This window comes from Lissotriton vulgaris, chromosome 6, assembly GCF_964263255.1.
Source record: "Lissotriton vulgaris chromosome 6, aLisVul1.2, whole genome shotgun sequence".
NCBI classification, from domain to species: Eukaryota; Metazoa; Chordata; class Amphibia; order Caudata; family Salamandridae; genus Lissotriton; species Lissotriton vulgaris.
The window spans coordinates 1,671,298,959-1,671,315,529 of NC_141694.1; the positions used below are offsets into that span (position 1 = coordinate 1,671,298,959).

Below are 16,571 nucleotides of genomic sequence, written 5' to 3' on the forward strand. Positions count from 1 at the left end.
AATAGACTACACTAGAGACCTTATTGGATTATACATTTGAGACGATCCCAGTTGGAGGCGTTGCACACTGATGATAATCGGTTTTGAACTTAGGCTATACACGTCCTGACGAAGTTCCTGTGGCACTAGGGAACGAAACGCGTTGGCTATGTGCCAGTTTTAACCAATCTACACAAATAAAGAGAAGATTTTTGGATGAGCGCATGTTTCCCGACTGACTTCACTTTGAGTGCACTTTCCTTTCTTGTGGACTTTCTTTGTAATTGACATCCCGCAGCAGCGGATGCCGGAAGTAGCTGCAATTGTGCAAAAATATATGAAACTGGTGGGATTTAATGTGCTTGACCTTGGTCTGCTGCTGTATGCTTTCTTGTGTTTTGTAAATTTACCCATCTGTAAATATTCCTGAATATAGAGATAAAAAGCCCCAACTGTATGTTTCAAAGGGAGCCTTTGTGACTCAGTCCATACTAAGCTAAATTGAAGAGTATTCGCATATGATATAGCTGTGTATAAGCATTAGCAGAAACAATGATCAACTTTCTTCATTGTGGGAACAAAAAAAACACACAAGTGTGTTCATTCGTATGAGCAAATGAAGTGCATAACAATTTAGGACTGTTATATGAATGACTGCTGAACAGTCTGTAAGAAAAAGCCCTTTTGCAAGATCACCATAATTTTTCTTCATGATTTAGTGCTGTTTTACTGACTCTGAATCCTGAAGCACTGACACTGTGACCACTCAAGTATATGTGCAAGAAGCTTATTCTGGACTGACATATGTAACTTCCCTATAGCTCCCTATAGTATATGGTACTCTGTTTACCCCGGGCCTGTAGGTTAAATTTCATTAGTGGACTGTAGCGCTGGCTGTGCTATCTCTACGGTGACAAACTGAAAACGAGTCTCTAGGCCTGCAATTGCAGCTTAGCATGTCAGTTTTTAAACTGCTAATTTGACCTGGCAAAATATAATTATTGCCAGGCTTAAACCAGTCTTTTTAATTCTTATTAGCAGGGCCACTGGAACTATACGGCAATTATGTGGCAGGGAGTGAGTAAATTATGAGACCAGACAAAGCAAATTTGCAGCGTAATGTGGCATATTTTCTGATAGTATTACTTTATTATTTGTCAATTTTTACACTGGTTAACCCTGTCTAGGCATTTGTTGTACCTCATTAGTACCAGTTTAACAACCTACTATAGCAATAAACAACAGAAATTTGACCAGTCAACCTTTGCAAAAGACCCTCCACTGTGCGGCAACCTGTGTCGCTGTGTTTTTTTGTAACTGTTGAACCATTTGAGCTAGAAACAATTTGTTTTTGTTAAAATCAGCAGATTATGCGGCTGATGATGGATTATGTGGAAAAATTTGGAAAAGCTCTAATTATGCATAAATCGCCACAGGTGCACAATCACATAATTCCAGTGGCCCTGCTTATAAGTTACCATTAGGGTAGATCCTATAGGGTACCAGAGAGGGGAGCAAGGTATTTAAAAAGAAGGACAAGTGTATTAAGTTTTAAAAGTCCTGACAGTGAAAAATCTCCGCAGTCGTTTTTAGGTCTCGCACCTAGCGTTACACTGCGCAGCAGTGTTCGCGCAGCGAGAGTCCTTTTGACTGGGTTTCAGAAATGTACCCTGGAAATGAACACGTTCGTGCGTTTTTACTTTTGCGGCATGCTATTGGCCTTTCCCTGCGTGTTCGTTTTAAAGATAGCACACAATAGGCCAGAGGCAGGCGCATAGCTCTGCCACTGGCCTATTGGTGTCTATTACGCGAATTTCCTGCCATATGGTTTCAATTATCGTGCCCAGACACGGGTGCGATATTGAAAGCATTTGGCGCGCGCGAGCCCCACTCGCGGCTTTGTTTTTCCCAAAAGCCAGTGTGACACCGAGAGGATTACAAATGAAGGGGGCCCGCCGACCCCTGGAGGCCGGAGAAGATGTAGAGCCCGGAGTGCCCACGTACACCAGGTGAGGCTTTCAACACCCCCCATCCGATTGCTCGCAACCTCGATGGGTGCAACAGATCGCACCCCCGGTGCCTCGTTCCGCTAGACCTGGTAATACTCCTCAGACCAGATACAAGCCAGAAGAGCTTCGGTAAGGCGAGCTTGACCTTGGATAAAGGTATAAATGTGTGGTGCAATATGGTGTTCGGTGTGCGCTGTGCAATCATTCACCCCCAAGCTTGTTTTAATTGTTGCATTTTTTTCCTGATGGGATTTGGTCCGAGGTAGATGTGGGTCTGGATGGGAATTGCAAGGCGATCAAGCGCTGGCTTGTTTATAAAACTATTGGCTTGTCTGTTTAAACTTTTATGAGCATCTTGGGTTTGAGGCGTGCTCTCCACGCAAACTAAAAAAAGTATCTACGGATAACAGGATGGGAGACGGAATCGAGATATACAGTACAGTAAACTTGAGTGACATTTTATGGCAGGAGACGCCAGTTGGCATGGCGAGTGTAGCTTCGCGGGGCTGATATCCCAGGACAGAGAGTGCAGTATCAGTTTAACACTTAAAGATGCCGCCGGCCAGCAGCGTGAAAATCCCCAAGAACCCCCTCCGCCATTCATCTTTACCTCATTACAGCTACTTTGGGCCGGGCGAGAGACGGGCCGGGCGAGAGAAACCTGTTTTATGTTTGAGTTTATATCGGTGCCTAGTACAGGACGTCCATGGGCACAGAAAATCCAGGAATGTGCCAATTTACTGAAGAGAAAAGATAGGACACGCTGCTAATGCTGGGAATGCGTGCCACATGCGTGAAGCCTGGACACACACAATTCAGGCACGAATTCAAAACCTCTCCACACCACTGGATTCAAGCAAGCCGGGCTGAAGATGGCTGGAATGCCAGAAACCGGTCCTCGAAAGCTTGTTTCCGGTCCAGGGATGGCATGGCTTGGCAGTTCGGGCTGGAATGTTCCCATGAGGCACAGGGTCAGACTGATTTGCATATGGCCATGTCGGAACTGGGGTGGTGTGGAGTGCAAAAAAACGATGGATTTAGGCCCAGATCTCTGTACTGGGGTGAATGTATGACATTGTTCTGCATTCTGTCCATCAACTGTGGTTTTTACAAATTCAAAACCTTACAGAACCATATTCCTGACTTAGTTATTTATAACAGTTATAAGATTTCATTTCATTTAATAGACTTCGGTTCCATGCTCTTGTTGCGGATTTGGCCTAGTGTACTGAAATAGCTATGGGTATTATGTGTGTGTGTGCTAGCATGCTTTGGGATGCGTGCAGCGCTTAATTTGACCCGGTGTTTGCAGGTGGGGCCCATGGTAAGTTTTATTATTATGCAATACATGGCACTCAATGTATTGACCACCATGGAAGGCTACACACCTACATTGGCCTTGGCAAGTTCAGACTCTGGGCATCAACCACCAAGCAGCTCACAGGCGCGTTTTTATCTCACTGAGCCGTAATGCGAGCTTAACTGTGCCTAATCCCACAACAGACACTATTCCCTTATTTTTTTTTAGCACCAAGATGCCTTTGCTAGGATGGACAAATCCTCCCCTGGAGCCCCTGATTAGATACAAAACGACCCATCATTTAGGTACAATGGGCACCTGAAATCCCTTGGTTTAAGCGGCAACGTCACACTTTCCCGACCTTTGCAAAAAACAAAGTTTTATGTTGTGTAAATTTCTAAAAGTAAAAAAAAATTAAATAGGCCAAAATATATCTAAATATCAGGTTGCACCTCTTACACAGCCCCTCTGTACTATTAAACTGTTGCAGTGTTTAATATTTGTTTAAATTAAATATACGTTTAAAATTTGTAGCAGATTATTGCACCTAATGTACAGCAGGGGCTCGGGATTGTATGAAGGATTGTTAAGAGAGCGGATGAAAGAATTATACAAGAGTCCTATGTCAGAGACTGAGTATGCCTTTCTCACATACTACAATTGTATTCCTCTCGACATTAATAGAAAACTGGCACTGCTGGAAACAACGGGCTGTTTGTGCAGCGAGCATATTTGGGCAGGCTTTTGTTGCAGTTATGCGATTCACATCAATGCCTACCAGCTGACGGTATCATGCCCTCATTTTCATAGAAGGGCTTGCTACTCCCTCCTCGATATAAAGTGGTTTATCACCAAGAATCAATCGTCAGCAATTAAATACAAAGATGCAGATAGCCAAGGGTGATAAATGAGCTAATGGGAACTTGGGGAACCGTTGATTCTCGCATTGCCAACTGGGAAAAATCTTAGATTCTTTTGAAAGTAGCAACAAACAAGCATTTGCAATGCAACAGGTCTCTCAATTGCGAGACTTTGTGCTATTGGCATTGTACATGACATTGCCTTTTATCTATATGTTTTAAAACCTGCAAGCGTATATTCCTTGATTTCAAGAAGTAAGGCTGGCAGTAAAAGAGGCACAGTTACTGCCAGCCTTGCTTCTCGTATGGAACGACTATAAGAACAATGTGCATTTTTACTCAGCGATTGCAGGTTTTCAAAACACATAAATAAAAGGCATTGTCATTTACAATGCCAATAGCTCAAACTCTTGCAAATGCGAGGCCTACTGCATTGCAAATGCTTGTTTACTCTGGCGAGGCTGGCTCTCCAATAGAAAAGAACTGGGTTACACTAGAACACTTTCTGACATGTGTATCAATTTGGGAACAGCTAAACTCAAATTCATGGCAATTAAAAATCCAAACTGGTAGAAAAGTAGGATTTAAACAGTACTATTTTGAAAATGTCACTATTGGAAGGTTGGCATTTATCTGCTGTGGTTGCAGCATATCAAAACGAGATATACAGAGTTTGGATATTCCCTTACGAGTGGATAGGGCTTGCTCTAACAATCTCATGGTGCTCTTTTAGGTTGTAGTGTGGTCGAGCAGCCTCAGGCTTATCAGAGGGGAGTGTGAGACATCTGAAAATGCACAGAATAGTCAATACATTATGCAGACAACTCAATAAGGACATCCACACCAATTTATACAAATAACATATCTTCATACATGGTAAGGCACCAGAAAACAATGATCAGGTAAGCAGGTTTTCAAGAGAAACACTTTTGTATTTAAACAGTCGACACACAGTGCATTTGTCAGAATCTGCAACGTTATCCTATGGAAGGAAAAACCAATACAGCATACAAGTTGTTTGCAGCAACTTCAGAAACCAACCTCCTGAACTTGAGATTGAGTGAGTATGGGGCAAAGTCAAAGGCAGCACCAGCAGATCAACACCAGTGGTGTGAGGGCGGCGGGTGCAGTGGTGTCCAACAGGATAGGGTGCCCAATGCAAGTCAATGGGGGTTGGGCTACGTGAACAGATGCTGCAGTGTTGAACTGGTAGGCTAGTCATGCTGAACCAACAGGAGGGCCCAGACCCCGCGATGCGGTAGTGGTAGACTGGGCCTGCCAACAGAGGTTGCAGGCAGCATTAAGAAGTCTACAGCGGGGCAATCCCAGGTGGGCTTAGTCTCGAGAGTACAGGGACTACGTTGGCCAACTTCAGCTCGGGTGCAGGGGTGCTTTCCGGTATCAGGTTTTTACAGTCTTGGAGCCTCACAGCTCAGTCCTTCCTACCTGCAAGATGCAGGGGGAACAGCTCCACTGGAGTTACTGAGTCTTGGAGAAGTGCTGGCAATCCTCCCAGGCTTTGGAGGACAGCAGTTTGCAGGGTGAGATGACTTTTGTTCAACTGTCGAGAATAGGCAAACAAGCCAGCCAGGCTGCTGCCAAGTCATTTACTTCTTCTGCAGTTATAGCTTTCGCGGCTCTTCTGCCCTTTTTTTTGGTCAGCAGGATCTAATTCCCTAGTGCCAGGGATTAACCTAAAAATTGAATTCAATGAATTCATGGGTATTAGGGGAGTGTAGGGTAAGAGCCAATGGGCTATCTACCCTTGAGATCACTACACCCCCTATAAGACCACTTCTTGAGGGAGCTGGTCATAATCCTGCACCAGAATTCCTAATTTTGCCATCACCAAGATGGCTAACTTTGAATAGTCGCTTCCACTTTAGTAGCTCATATGAGGGGAGGCACTAGCCTGAGGGTGAACATGCCTGTCTGACCAGCTAATTATCCCCGCCTGTCCAGGTGCCAAATGGCTCTGGACAAAGGGAGTCGGCCTGTTCTCCGGGGAGAGAAACAAGATTTGCATACCAAAGCCAGCAGGCCCTTTGAAGCCCCTCCCTGCCCTTGAATGCTAATATGCATGTCATCCTGTGGGAGGAGGTGTACAATGCCCCTAGTTATTGCCACACTAAGACACTCACTTCACTGCAGGCAGCTCAGGTCTCAACATGTCCTCGATCACTCACCGACAATTTAAACAGGCCGATCTTTCCGTAGGGGACTGCAGTGAAGGTTGCAGCAAGTGCCGCCAAACATAGGCTCACACCAGTGGGTCAGTGCCCCTCCATTGTCCATGCGAATTGCAGAGGGCACAAGCACCCGCACAGAGATTAATCAATGCCAAGCGCCTGCGGCCCTCACAGCAATATTGCGGCTGCACCCACAGCAGGCCAGCACACTTCTGAGCCCTCTGTCTCCTTCAGGTCAGGAATGCTGGGAACACTACTCACAAGGGTCTCACGGAAAAAGACGTTCGATCAGGTACGCATCCGTGTCGTGGCCTCTTTACTCTCAAATTCAGCAGGGCGGCCAGGCACCGCAGCACCAGACGTGGCCCAGGCCACAGCCGTACCTCTCAGAGATCCTAGAGCCGCATGTGCTAGCTCAAACTAGCAGGCACATACATTTCCGGGCACAGCTCATAACAGGGAGCGGGTTTATGAGTCCGGAAGTGGCGGATGCCCCCAGCTTGTCGGAACAAATGTCAGGATTTAACTTGCTAGTTTACTTCGTTGAAAGCAGCTCTATTACAAGAAAAGTTTCCAATGTGGAGTAATTCACTGATACAAGCGCAGAGCGGCACACCGCTTTCGGATCAAGCCTGCCGAGCTGATAGGAAAAATACTCAACAAAAAAGTCTAAGTCAGAAGCTAAACTTTAAATCTGAATGAATCTAGTCCCTGTAGCGGACCCATGCTCTATTGCAGTTGGCCTTAACTTTTGATCAGGTCTAGTGCTACCAGATACCCGCAATTGCCACTCCTTGCTTTTTGACACTAGAAAACCTGAAGACTCCTAAAATCATATCTCCAGTTCTCTTTGCTACTCTTGTCATTTTGGAGTTTATTTAAAGATAAAAATATATACTATTTTTAGAAACAGGAGTGGGATTTTTATGGTGTTGTGGTTTCGATCTATTAACTGTTATGGTACGGATACATGCTTTACACTGGTTTACTTTGAGCTGACCTAGACTTCTCTGTGCAACTTACCACTGACTGAACTAAGGTTTAAATTAAAGCAACCTAACTCGTCCTGATAAAAAATAATTACATTATCACTTGGTGTTGTCTCTCAAACACCCAGTCGACTATTTAATTAAGAAAGTAATCTAGCGAACACTCTGCATTCATAAATATCAGTGAACAATCTTTGCACCCACAGACAATACAATTCCTGAATGATTGGACAAAATTAGATATATAGCATGGGCCCACTCCCTCCGATCTTGAAGACAGTATGCCACCAAGTAAAAATCTAGATGATTTTCCAGAAGTGTGATTGAGGCAAGGAGAGAAAAAGCAGAACAATTATATTTTTGAAGACCGTCATCAACAAGGTAACACAATTGCACTGGGCTCTACATGCTGCTAAAAGTGAGCCGCAGATTTGTTGCAGAGAAGAAGATTGTTGCTCGTGATACAAAGATCTTTTGTATTGACTCTATTCAGTCCAAAATCTTTATTCCAGTTAAATATGGTGCAGACACTTCATGTGTGCGAGGTTTCGTGGGTTGCCTTTTAGTCAATCAGCCAACAGAGCAATGCTGCCGTTCGGCACACATCTTGAAGTACACCAGGTGCTCTTCTGATATCGGTCCACATGTATGGGGGAGATAACCTAACAAAAGGGACAGGGTTAAGAATCATTGAAAACAACAAAAGATCCCTCTTGTGATATCCACTCGTATTCTCACACCTATAAACTCATCTTCTTGGGGAAACACTCATTCGTTTACTATCCACTCCGCTATCTAAACACTGAATCCAGTTTATTGTTAAAATGTCCCTTTTATTTCATATAATGAATTCTCAGAAAATAACAATATACTCTATTCGGTATTGTCTTTATGTAATACACTAGTTTATCAGCAATGAAAGTTCCTTTAAAAACATTACTCGAATAATGAGACATTTTTACATAAAACAGGATTCAGTGTTTAGATAGCTGAGCTACATAAATATAGTACTGGGTACACAGAGTTGCTGCCAACATCAATTCTCAAAGGAACGAGGGTCAAATGTATACAAGACTTTGCCCTGGGGACTGGCGATCCACGAACTTACAAAGTATTACCTTTGCGTGTGCCAATATAAAGAACTTTTGGCTGCCAATCAGTATGATCTCGAACTGGGATGGTTTTTGAGTTTGGAGTATTTAATGATACCAGTGACAGAATAGTCTGTTTAAACCTGCAATATTTTCTCCACCGGCAGCTACCATACAGCTGTATATCGTTTACATCACATTGAAAACACAAATCTAATCCATTAAGGATAACATCAGTAGCTTACATTACATGTTACTGGGAAACTGCTGAAGTCTGTGAGGATTTGAACCAGATTTTGTATTTGATTTAATATTTGAGCTTGACATGTACTGTCCCAATTCCAAAAGATGAGGCAGTCAAGTCTGTAACCTCGACACTACTGGTATGTTACTTTTTTTTTTTTTTTTTTTGGTGTAAGACATTTATTCTTGACCAAGGATAGAGAAGATGTACACTGCGTCACGCCAACAACCCGGAGGCAGGCCGCTATCAGGAAGGTCATACAGAGATTACTGAGAGACAGACTGGAGGCCATCACCCAGCCGGTTGAAACATATAGATGTAATCATGAAATACAATAAAATGTTGAGCGTATGCGGTACAACTTCAGCAAGTAAACGGTCTTACTTTTCGCACAGTGCTGTCGACATTTGAAAGATATTTAAAAGCAATAATGCCGCTCCTAAGTAAGTAGCGGTCAATCACCCGCCACAGCGGTCAATGAAAAGGATGTGCCTGTCAGCACCATTTTTCTCCCAACAGACCCCCCCAACAAGCCAAACCAGAAGCAACAAACATTGGTGCAAGTACATGGAAAAAACATCCACACAACATGTCAGTCCACAAAGAGGTCATATGGGCCAGCCTCAGGTCATGTAGAGAAAGGGCTAGCGATATCCAGGGCGAGAGCGTAAAGTTACCTTGTCTGCTCACGTATAGGCGAGGGGTGGGTGGGCGGTGGGGGGGGAGGGGGGCAGGGCGAATGACTAGGTCACAAGACTACCAGTGGGGCGCGGGGGGCCAGGGATTCGATCCGGGTCAGCGTGGGCAGCAGTCGCACAATGTGCGTCCGGGCAGGGTTTGTCAGTGTTAGCGCAGGATTGCGGGATCACCTCAATTTACTTACGCATCGCGCACCTTCAGCCCATGTCGTCTGAAACACTCGTATCACGCGAGGTACCTGGGGTGTCTGAGCTCGTGCGTGCTGTGGTCCACTGTATAAACGGGCCCCATATGTCAGCGGGTCTGGAAGCGGTGGGCATGGTCTCCCAATAATGCGTCAATTGCGTGTGGCCATAAGTCACGTCTCTGATCCAGCTCTCAAGAGAGGGGGGGGCCGGTCTGCCCCATTGCAGTGCTATCTGTCTCTTGGCATATAAGAGGAGTAATGCATGTAGTTTCCTGTCACAGGGCTCAGTAGCCTTAACATACCCCAGCAGACCCAGCAGTGGGGAAGGTGAATCCTCCCTTCGGGTGATTTGATTTATAGCCGTGAAGATCTCTGACCAGTATGTAGTCAATTTGGGGCAGTTCCAGGCCATATGGATAAAGGACGCTTCTACACCCCCGCATCTCCAGCAAGAGGCATCCTCGCGGATGCCCATTCGGTGTAATAATGTCGGAGTGCGGTAGTATCTGTGTAGGAATTTGAAGTGGATAAGCCGCAGACGATAGTTCGGGGATAGGGCTGTGAGCTGTGTACAGCAATACTCCCATGCGTCGTCCGGCAGTTCGTCCCCTAGGTCCGCAGCCCAGGCGGTCCCGGCCGTGGCCACTGTCACTGGGGCCTGTTCCTGCATGCAATTATATAATCTGGACACCAGCTTTTTGGGGGAGGGCCGTGAAAGCAAGTTTTGGAGGGCAGCCAGTGTGCAGGGCTCTTCCGGGAAGCACGGCCCCATTTTCTTGCAGGACTCTCTAAGGGAATGATATAGCAAATTGTCAGCAAATGTGTAGGGTTGGTCTACTCCAGCGGCAGGCATCTCAAGGAAAGTACCATCTGGATATAAGTCAGCAAAGGTGAGAAGCCGATTCCCAAAGACAGTGAGGACGTCGCCTCTGGTCGTCAGACACGGCAGCATCGGGTTGCCCCTCAGGGGGACAGCTGGCGCATAAAGCAGGGAGAGACCGGCTCGCTTCTGAAGTTCGCGCCAGGACCAGCGGACCATTTCCACTGTATCTACCTCGCGCGACGGGCATGTAACCTTACCATACAATGCCACTCGTAATGGCAAGGGGGCGACCACGGCCAGTTCCACCGCCACATGTGGCTGGTAAGGGGTGGGGAACGCCCAGAAATGTAGGAACTGGGCTTGCGCACAAAGTGCGTAAAGCTTCAAGTCTGGGGCACCCAGTCCCCCTTGACGTAGCGGAAGCGTGAGTAGGTCCCAGGAGACTCTGGCCTGACCTCCAGCCCACACCAGCTTAAGCAGCAGTGAGCGGACCCGGGCGTGGAAGTGAGCTGTCATAGGCAGTGGCACATTTACGAACAAGTACAAGAATTTGGGAAGGACCACCATTTTAGCTAATGCAATTCTCGCGACCAGGGACAGCGGTAGTCTATTCCAGACCTCGACCTTCCCTTCCAACCAGTCCACCGCCCTACCAAAATTCATCGACCACAGCTCCTGCACATCTCGGCAGATCCAGATGCCCAAATATTTGACAGCTTCCGTTTCCCATCTGAGGGGGTAGTCAGGGGTAGGTCGTTCAGTGCTCTCCGTCAGGGGGAAGGCCACCGACTTCGTCCAATTAATGGATATCCCCGCCAGGCCCTCAAATCGTACAAATTCCCGGAGTAGCGGGCTCAGGTTATCTTTAGGATTCAGGACATACAGGGTGACATCGTCCGCGTATAGCGAAATTAGTAAGCTTCTAGCACTAAATCCGATGCCCCTGGCGGTGTGGTGTTGTCTGACTCTGGCCGCCAGCGGCTCCATCGCAATCGCAAAGAGGAGCGGCGACAGAGGACAGCCCTGTCTAGTGCCTCGTGAAATACTGAATGGCTTGGAGACGAGACCATTAACGCTCACCCGGGCTTTTGGTTCCATGTAAAGGAGCTTTATCAGAGTCATGAAGTTCTGACTGAATCCCATCCGCCTTAATACACTGAAGAGGTAGGGCCACTCTAATGAGTCGAAGGCTTTGGTGGCGTCCAGAAATACCACTGCCGCCTGTACTGACGGGTGTAAATAATGAAGGACCGAAAAGATCGTTCTGAGATTGTGTGATGTCGCGCGGCCAGGGATGAAGCCTGATTGATCTGGGAGCGCTATCATAGGCAACATCGGTTGTAGCCTATCTGCGATGATTTTTGCGTATATTTTAGCATCAACGTTTATAAGGGACAGGGGCCTATAGGAGTCCAGCTGCTGTTCATCTTTATCCGGCTTGAGGAGAGTAATAATTAGAGCTTCACGCATAGAGTCTGGAAGGGAATTCGATTCGAGAGCCTCGACAAATACAGAGTGTAGTCTCGGCGCTAGTTCAGTAACGTATGTTTTATAGAAGGAGGTGGTCAGGCCATCTGGGCCAGGAGCTTTATTAGCCGGCATACTCTTAATCACCTGGGCAATGTCTTGTGCTGTGACAGTGAGGTCCATGTATTGTCTATGGTTGTTGTTGAACCATACGAGTGCTATGGAGTCAAGAAAGTCTCGCAGCGATGCCGGTGCAGTGGGTTGTCGTGAGGTGTACAGGGTAGCGTAGAAGTCTGCGAAGGCGCCCAACACCGCCTCCTGGCCTATCACAAGTTGTCCGGTGGTATCATAAATAGTGTGTATATAATGTGATTGTGCGCGGGGAGCAATCAGTCTGGCAAGGGTCCTGCTCGGTCTATCCCCTTCCCCATACCTGCGCGCCTCTGCTTGTTTCCCTAGAAATTTCACCTCTCGCTCCGCCTCCTCATTAAAGGCCAGCAATTTGGCTTTTAGAGCGCCTGCAGTCACCAACGACGGGTCAGAACTAAACGCAACATCTAGGGCTTTCAGTTCCCCCTCAATTTTAGCTAGCTCATCCCTTATGGTACGCAGTACCCCTGCTTTGCGTGCTATACATTGACCCCTGATGACAGCCTTAAATGCATCCCACACAATGGCCTCAGATGTGGCAGACCCAGCATTCTCAGCAAAGTAGTTATTTATGTCTTCTCTTATCTCTTCTACGAACACAGGGTCTGTGAGCACGTGTGGGGGGAGGCGCCATTGGAAAGCCCTATGTGTAGCTCCTGGGGGGTGCAGTTCCAACATGCATGGAGCATGGTCTGACAATGATCTAGCCATGATATCAACACTCGATACCCATGTCGCAACTTCGGGAGACACCAATCAGAAGTCTAGCCGCGACCATGCATCCTTATGGCAGGTGTAACAGGTCCCCAGTTGTGCTCCCGGGTTTCTAGCTCGCCATACATCAGACAGCAGTCCCTCACTCATGATATCAGATATCGCCTGACGCGCTCTAGTGTGCTGCGGCCTGCTTGCGCCTCTGCGATCCATGTCATCATTCAACACAGTGTTGAAGTCCCCCCCCAACACAACCGACCGACAGTCCAGTAACACAATTTTCGCCCAAACATTTCTGAAAAAATCAGGATCGTCCACATTGGGGCCATAGATTGCAGCAAGAACAATCGGTCGCCCCTGTAATGACCCATGAAGCAGGACATACCTACCCTCCTCATCCCGCACCTGGGAGTACTCCCGCCAATCCAACCCTCTACGAATGAGTATGGCGACTCCCCTCGCATAATTTGAATAGATGGAAGAATAAACATGTGCCCATCTGGAATGTTTCAGTCGAGCTGAGGGGGCGACATTCAGATGAGTTTCTTGTAGGAAGCATATATCTACATTGTGTCTGGACAACATCCCATGCAGTAAACGGGCCTTCTTGAAGTCCCCAAGGCCCCTAATGTTCCAAGTCCAGAGTTTGATACCTCCCATTAAAGTACTCGTCTGTAACCAGCCCCCACAACACATCCCCGCCCTGTTAGGCCCTTCAGGCACCCAGACGCCATAATTGCAGACCCAGCATGCAAACACATAGGCAGTCTTAGTAGTACATTGCACCAAATACAAACAGGAACTCGCAACTTAGGAACATCCCCCATCCACCCCCCTCCCTCAACAACCCCCCAATTAGGTCGTGACATAGCCCAGAAGCATTCACGCAAAGCGTGTAAGTACCCCAACAGCAACAACAAAGGGAGGCACCCCATGAGGCGTGGTGCGCTCGGCAAACACCCCCGTATACACGGGGTGGCTACAGTCAAACTTTCATGTCCCGGGACCTGGCAGTGTCCCCCACCCCGCAATCCACAAGCGCCAAAGGCCATCAATGTCTCAGCGGAGGCGCGGAGTCAGCAGCAAAAGTTAGCGCATAGGCGACTCAATGACTTACCCCAAACGAGTCAGTTCAGTAGGAGCATACCTTTACGATATATCTGTCTAGGCTTTCCAGCCCCAATGCAAAAAGTATTGTGGTCGCCATGCAGGATAAGCTTCGTAGAGGTTTCAGTCATTGTCACTGAGTTGCTCCGAGGCTCCCTCAAGTCGTGGCGATTTTCTCCTGGCTCCAGCACTTATGTGTTTGGCGAACTTGAGGGCAGATTTGGCGTCAGTGAAGAAGTGAGAGGTGTTTTCGTGATGAACTTTCAGCTTCGCCGGGTATAGGAGAGAGTAGGACACACCAGCTTGCAGTAGGATCTTCTTTGCTGGTAGGAATTCCTTACGGGCCGCTTGCACCAGAGGGGTGAAATCCGGGTAGAAGGAAATGTGATTTCCTTGATGCGTGATTGTACCTTTCTCTCTCGCCAAGCGTAGAATGATGTCTCTATCCTGGTAGTTGAGTAGTTTAGCCAGAATTGGGCGCGGAGGGGCGCCCACCGGGGGCTTTTTCCCAAGGGATCTGTGCGCCCTCTCCACCGTGAAAACCGGGGACAGATCCGGATCGAACAGTTCATGGAGGAGGTTCGACACATATGCTTCCATCTTCCCTGTGTTTGTAGTTTCTGGAATGCCTGTAATGCGAACGTTGGATCTCCTGGAGCGTGCTTCCAAATCGTCCGACTTGGCGCGTAAGCTATCAAGTTCCCGCTCTAGCGTCGTGATGTGTCTCTTGGCCTGTTGCTGGAATTCACAACATTCGGTTTGTCTGTTCTCGAGACAGTCTAGCCTCTTCTCGTGAGTGTCCACTTTCGTCTTCACGGTTTCGAGTTGCGCCGCCATATTATCAAGCTTGGTGTCTATGCTCTTCAAGCTGGTTCTCACCTCCATGATGAGGGCCCTAAAATCAATGTCCGGGGTATCACCTTGCGATGACGCCGCGCCCCCATCTGACTCCATCGTCGTGGTCTTCGGCGGTTTTCTATTGTCAAAGCTCAGTTTGGACTGTTTGGCGTCATTTTTCCCCATCCTCGCGTTTAGAATAAGTCACCGGCCACGTAATGGGGCAGCCCCTCACTTCGCCTCAGCTTCCAAGTGCACTGCGTACTCTCAGCTGCCCAGGGTGTGCCAGTGCGCGCTAGACGGGGCTATGCCAACTCTGCGTGGAATGGAATCCGCTGCAAGGATTGCCGCGTGCAGCCAGGGCCTCCTCGTGGGTCAAAATGGCGGGCGCCTGCAGTGCAGTTGGGGACCCACCTTCACCCCTAAGAAGGTGCAGCTCAAGGGGTCCAGGGGACCAGGGCGGCTAGGTGTCACTCTAAGCGTGTGGTGCTGAGTTTTGCCGATTCACAGAGCAGTGGGAGGGCTAGGCGCATCTATTCAACAGCGTGCCCCACCATTAAAACCTCCGGCTCCGCCGCAGCACCCGCTCACCTCCGCTCCAGCACCGCAGTGACGTGGATGGTGCAGGCGCGTATCCTCTGTCACCAACCGGGCTCCACTTATGTCCGCTCCGCCTCCGGCGGTCTTAGGATTACTCCCACTGCGGCGCGACAGCCTCTGTTTAGCCGCCCCAGTCTCCGCTATCTCCCCGTAGCCTCACGCCAGGTGGAGCCGTCGCCGGCCGCCGTGGGAGAGCCGCTGCAAGTCGCCTCCGGCGGCGCCCTCGGTAGTGGCGCGATGGGCTTCCTCCTCAATTTCACCTCGATCCGCTAGGGCCTTCGCAGCCGCGGCCCAAAGTGTCTCGCGGCTTCCAGGAGCAGGCACTTCCGGATGGGGACAGGACCGGCCCGCCGGCCGGCGAGAGCTTAGTTCGGTTCCGCTTCCACGGACAGCCGCCTCCGCACTTCAAACTCGGGCCGGAGGAACAGCCAGGTCTGAGGAGCAGAACCCCAAAAGAACAGGGGTCTGCAGCCACCGGGAACAGGATCTAGGAAGGATTAATCAAAGTAGCCGGCGGAGCTCACTCAGAGAGCGGCCATCTCGCTGCTCGGCTAGCCACGCCACTGGTATGTTACTTGGTTGTGTCACAATGAATTTAAAAAGCATCTTGAATCAGTTTTGGTGGTATGAGGCAGTAGCTATCTAATGTAGAATAATTTGTTACCTTAGCAATGAGGACTCTCCATTCCGACTGCAAGCCCCATATCTTGACACATGTTAACATGTGTCATAACTGGCATGTACAGTGAAAATACCTTTACCAACTGGAGCCACATCACACCAGAAAGAGCCTGTGCATGAATGGTCTCTTCCCTAAAACATTGCTCAGGACCTTCACAATATCCAGGAGAGGGTTTGGGTAGTAAAGTTAACTTAGCCAAAAAAAACAATCCTGAGTGCACAGTCACACTAGAAAATGAGATTCATAGAATGGAGGAATTTATTAGCACAATCCATACTTTCTAGTTGTGCTTCTCTCTCTTTAAGACTCTTCTCCCAGCTTATCAACTGCTGCTCCTTAAGTTTGTTCTCAAGCTGCGTAGGATTGGAGTGTTGTGCGCATGGATCGGGTACCAGGCATTTGCAGGGCTTCTTCTCATTCTTAGTTTTCTCTTCAGTAACCCATCGGGTTAACAGTGGATTTTGTAGGAGTTCATCAACAGAAGGTCTTAAATAATCCTGTAATGCATAAAAAGGAAATTATCCATTATAAAAAACAGCACTAAAACCTTTCAATACTTGACACCACGATTGTGGATCAGAAAAATAACAATGTTTCTGGTAGATTCTATAGCTCACAGCTTACTCACCTTATGAATATCCTTC

General features: G+C 47.9%; 1 protein-coding gene across 1 annotated transcript in view; it reads right to left on the reverse strand.

Annotated features, from left to right (window-relative positions):
* Positions 1 to 16,571, reverse strand: part of NEK2 (NIMA related kinase 2) — a 216,246-nt gene that overhangs the window by 35,663 nt on the left and 164,012 nt on the right. Inside the window, exon 6 of the mRNA XM_086927845.1 lies at positions 16,205 to 16,424. Within this exon, the coding sequence (XP_086783971.1) occupies positions 16,205 to 16,424 (220 nt within the window). The remainder of the gene's footprint in view (positions 1 to 16,204; positions 16,425 to 16,571) is intronic.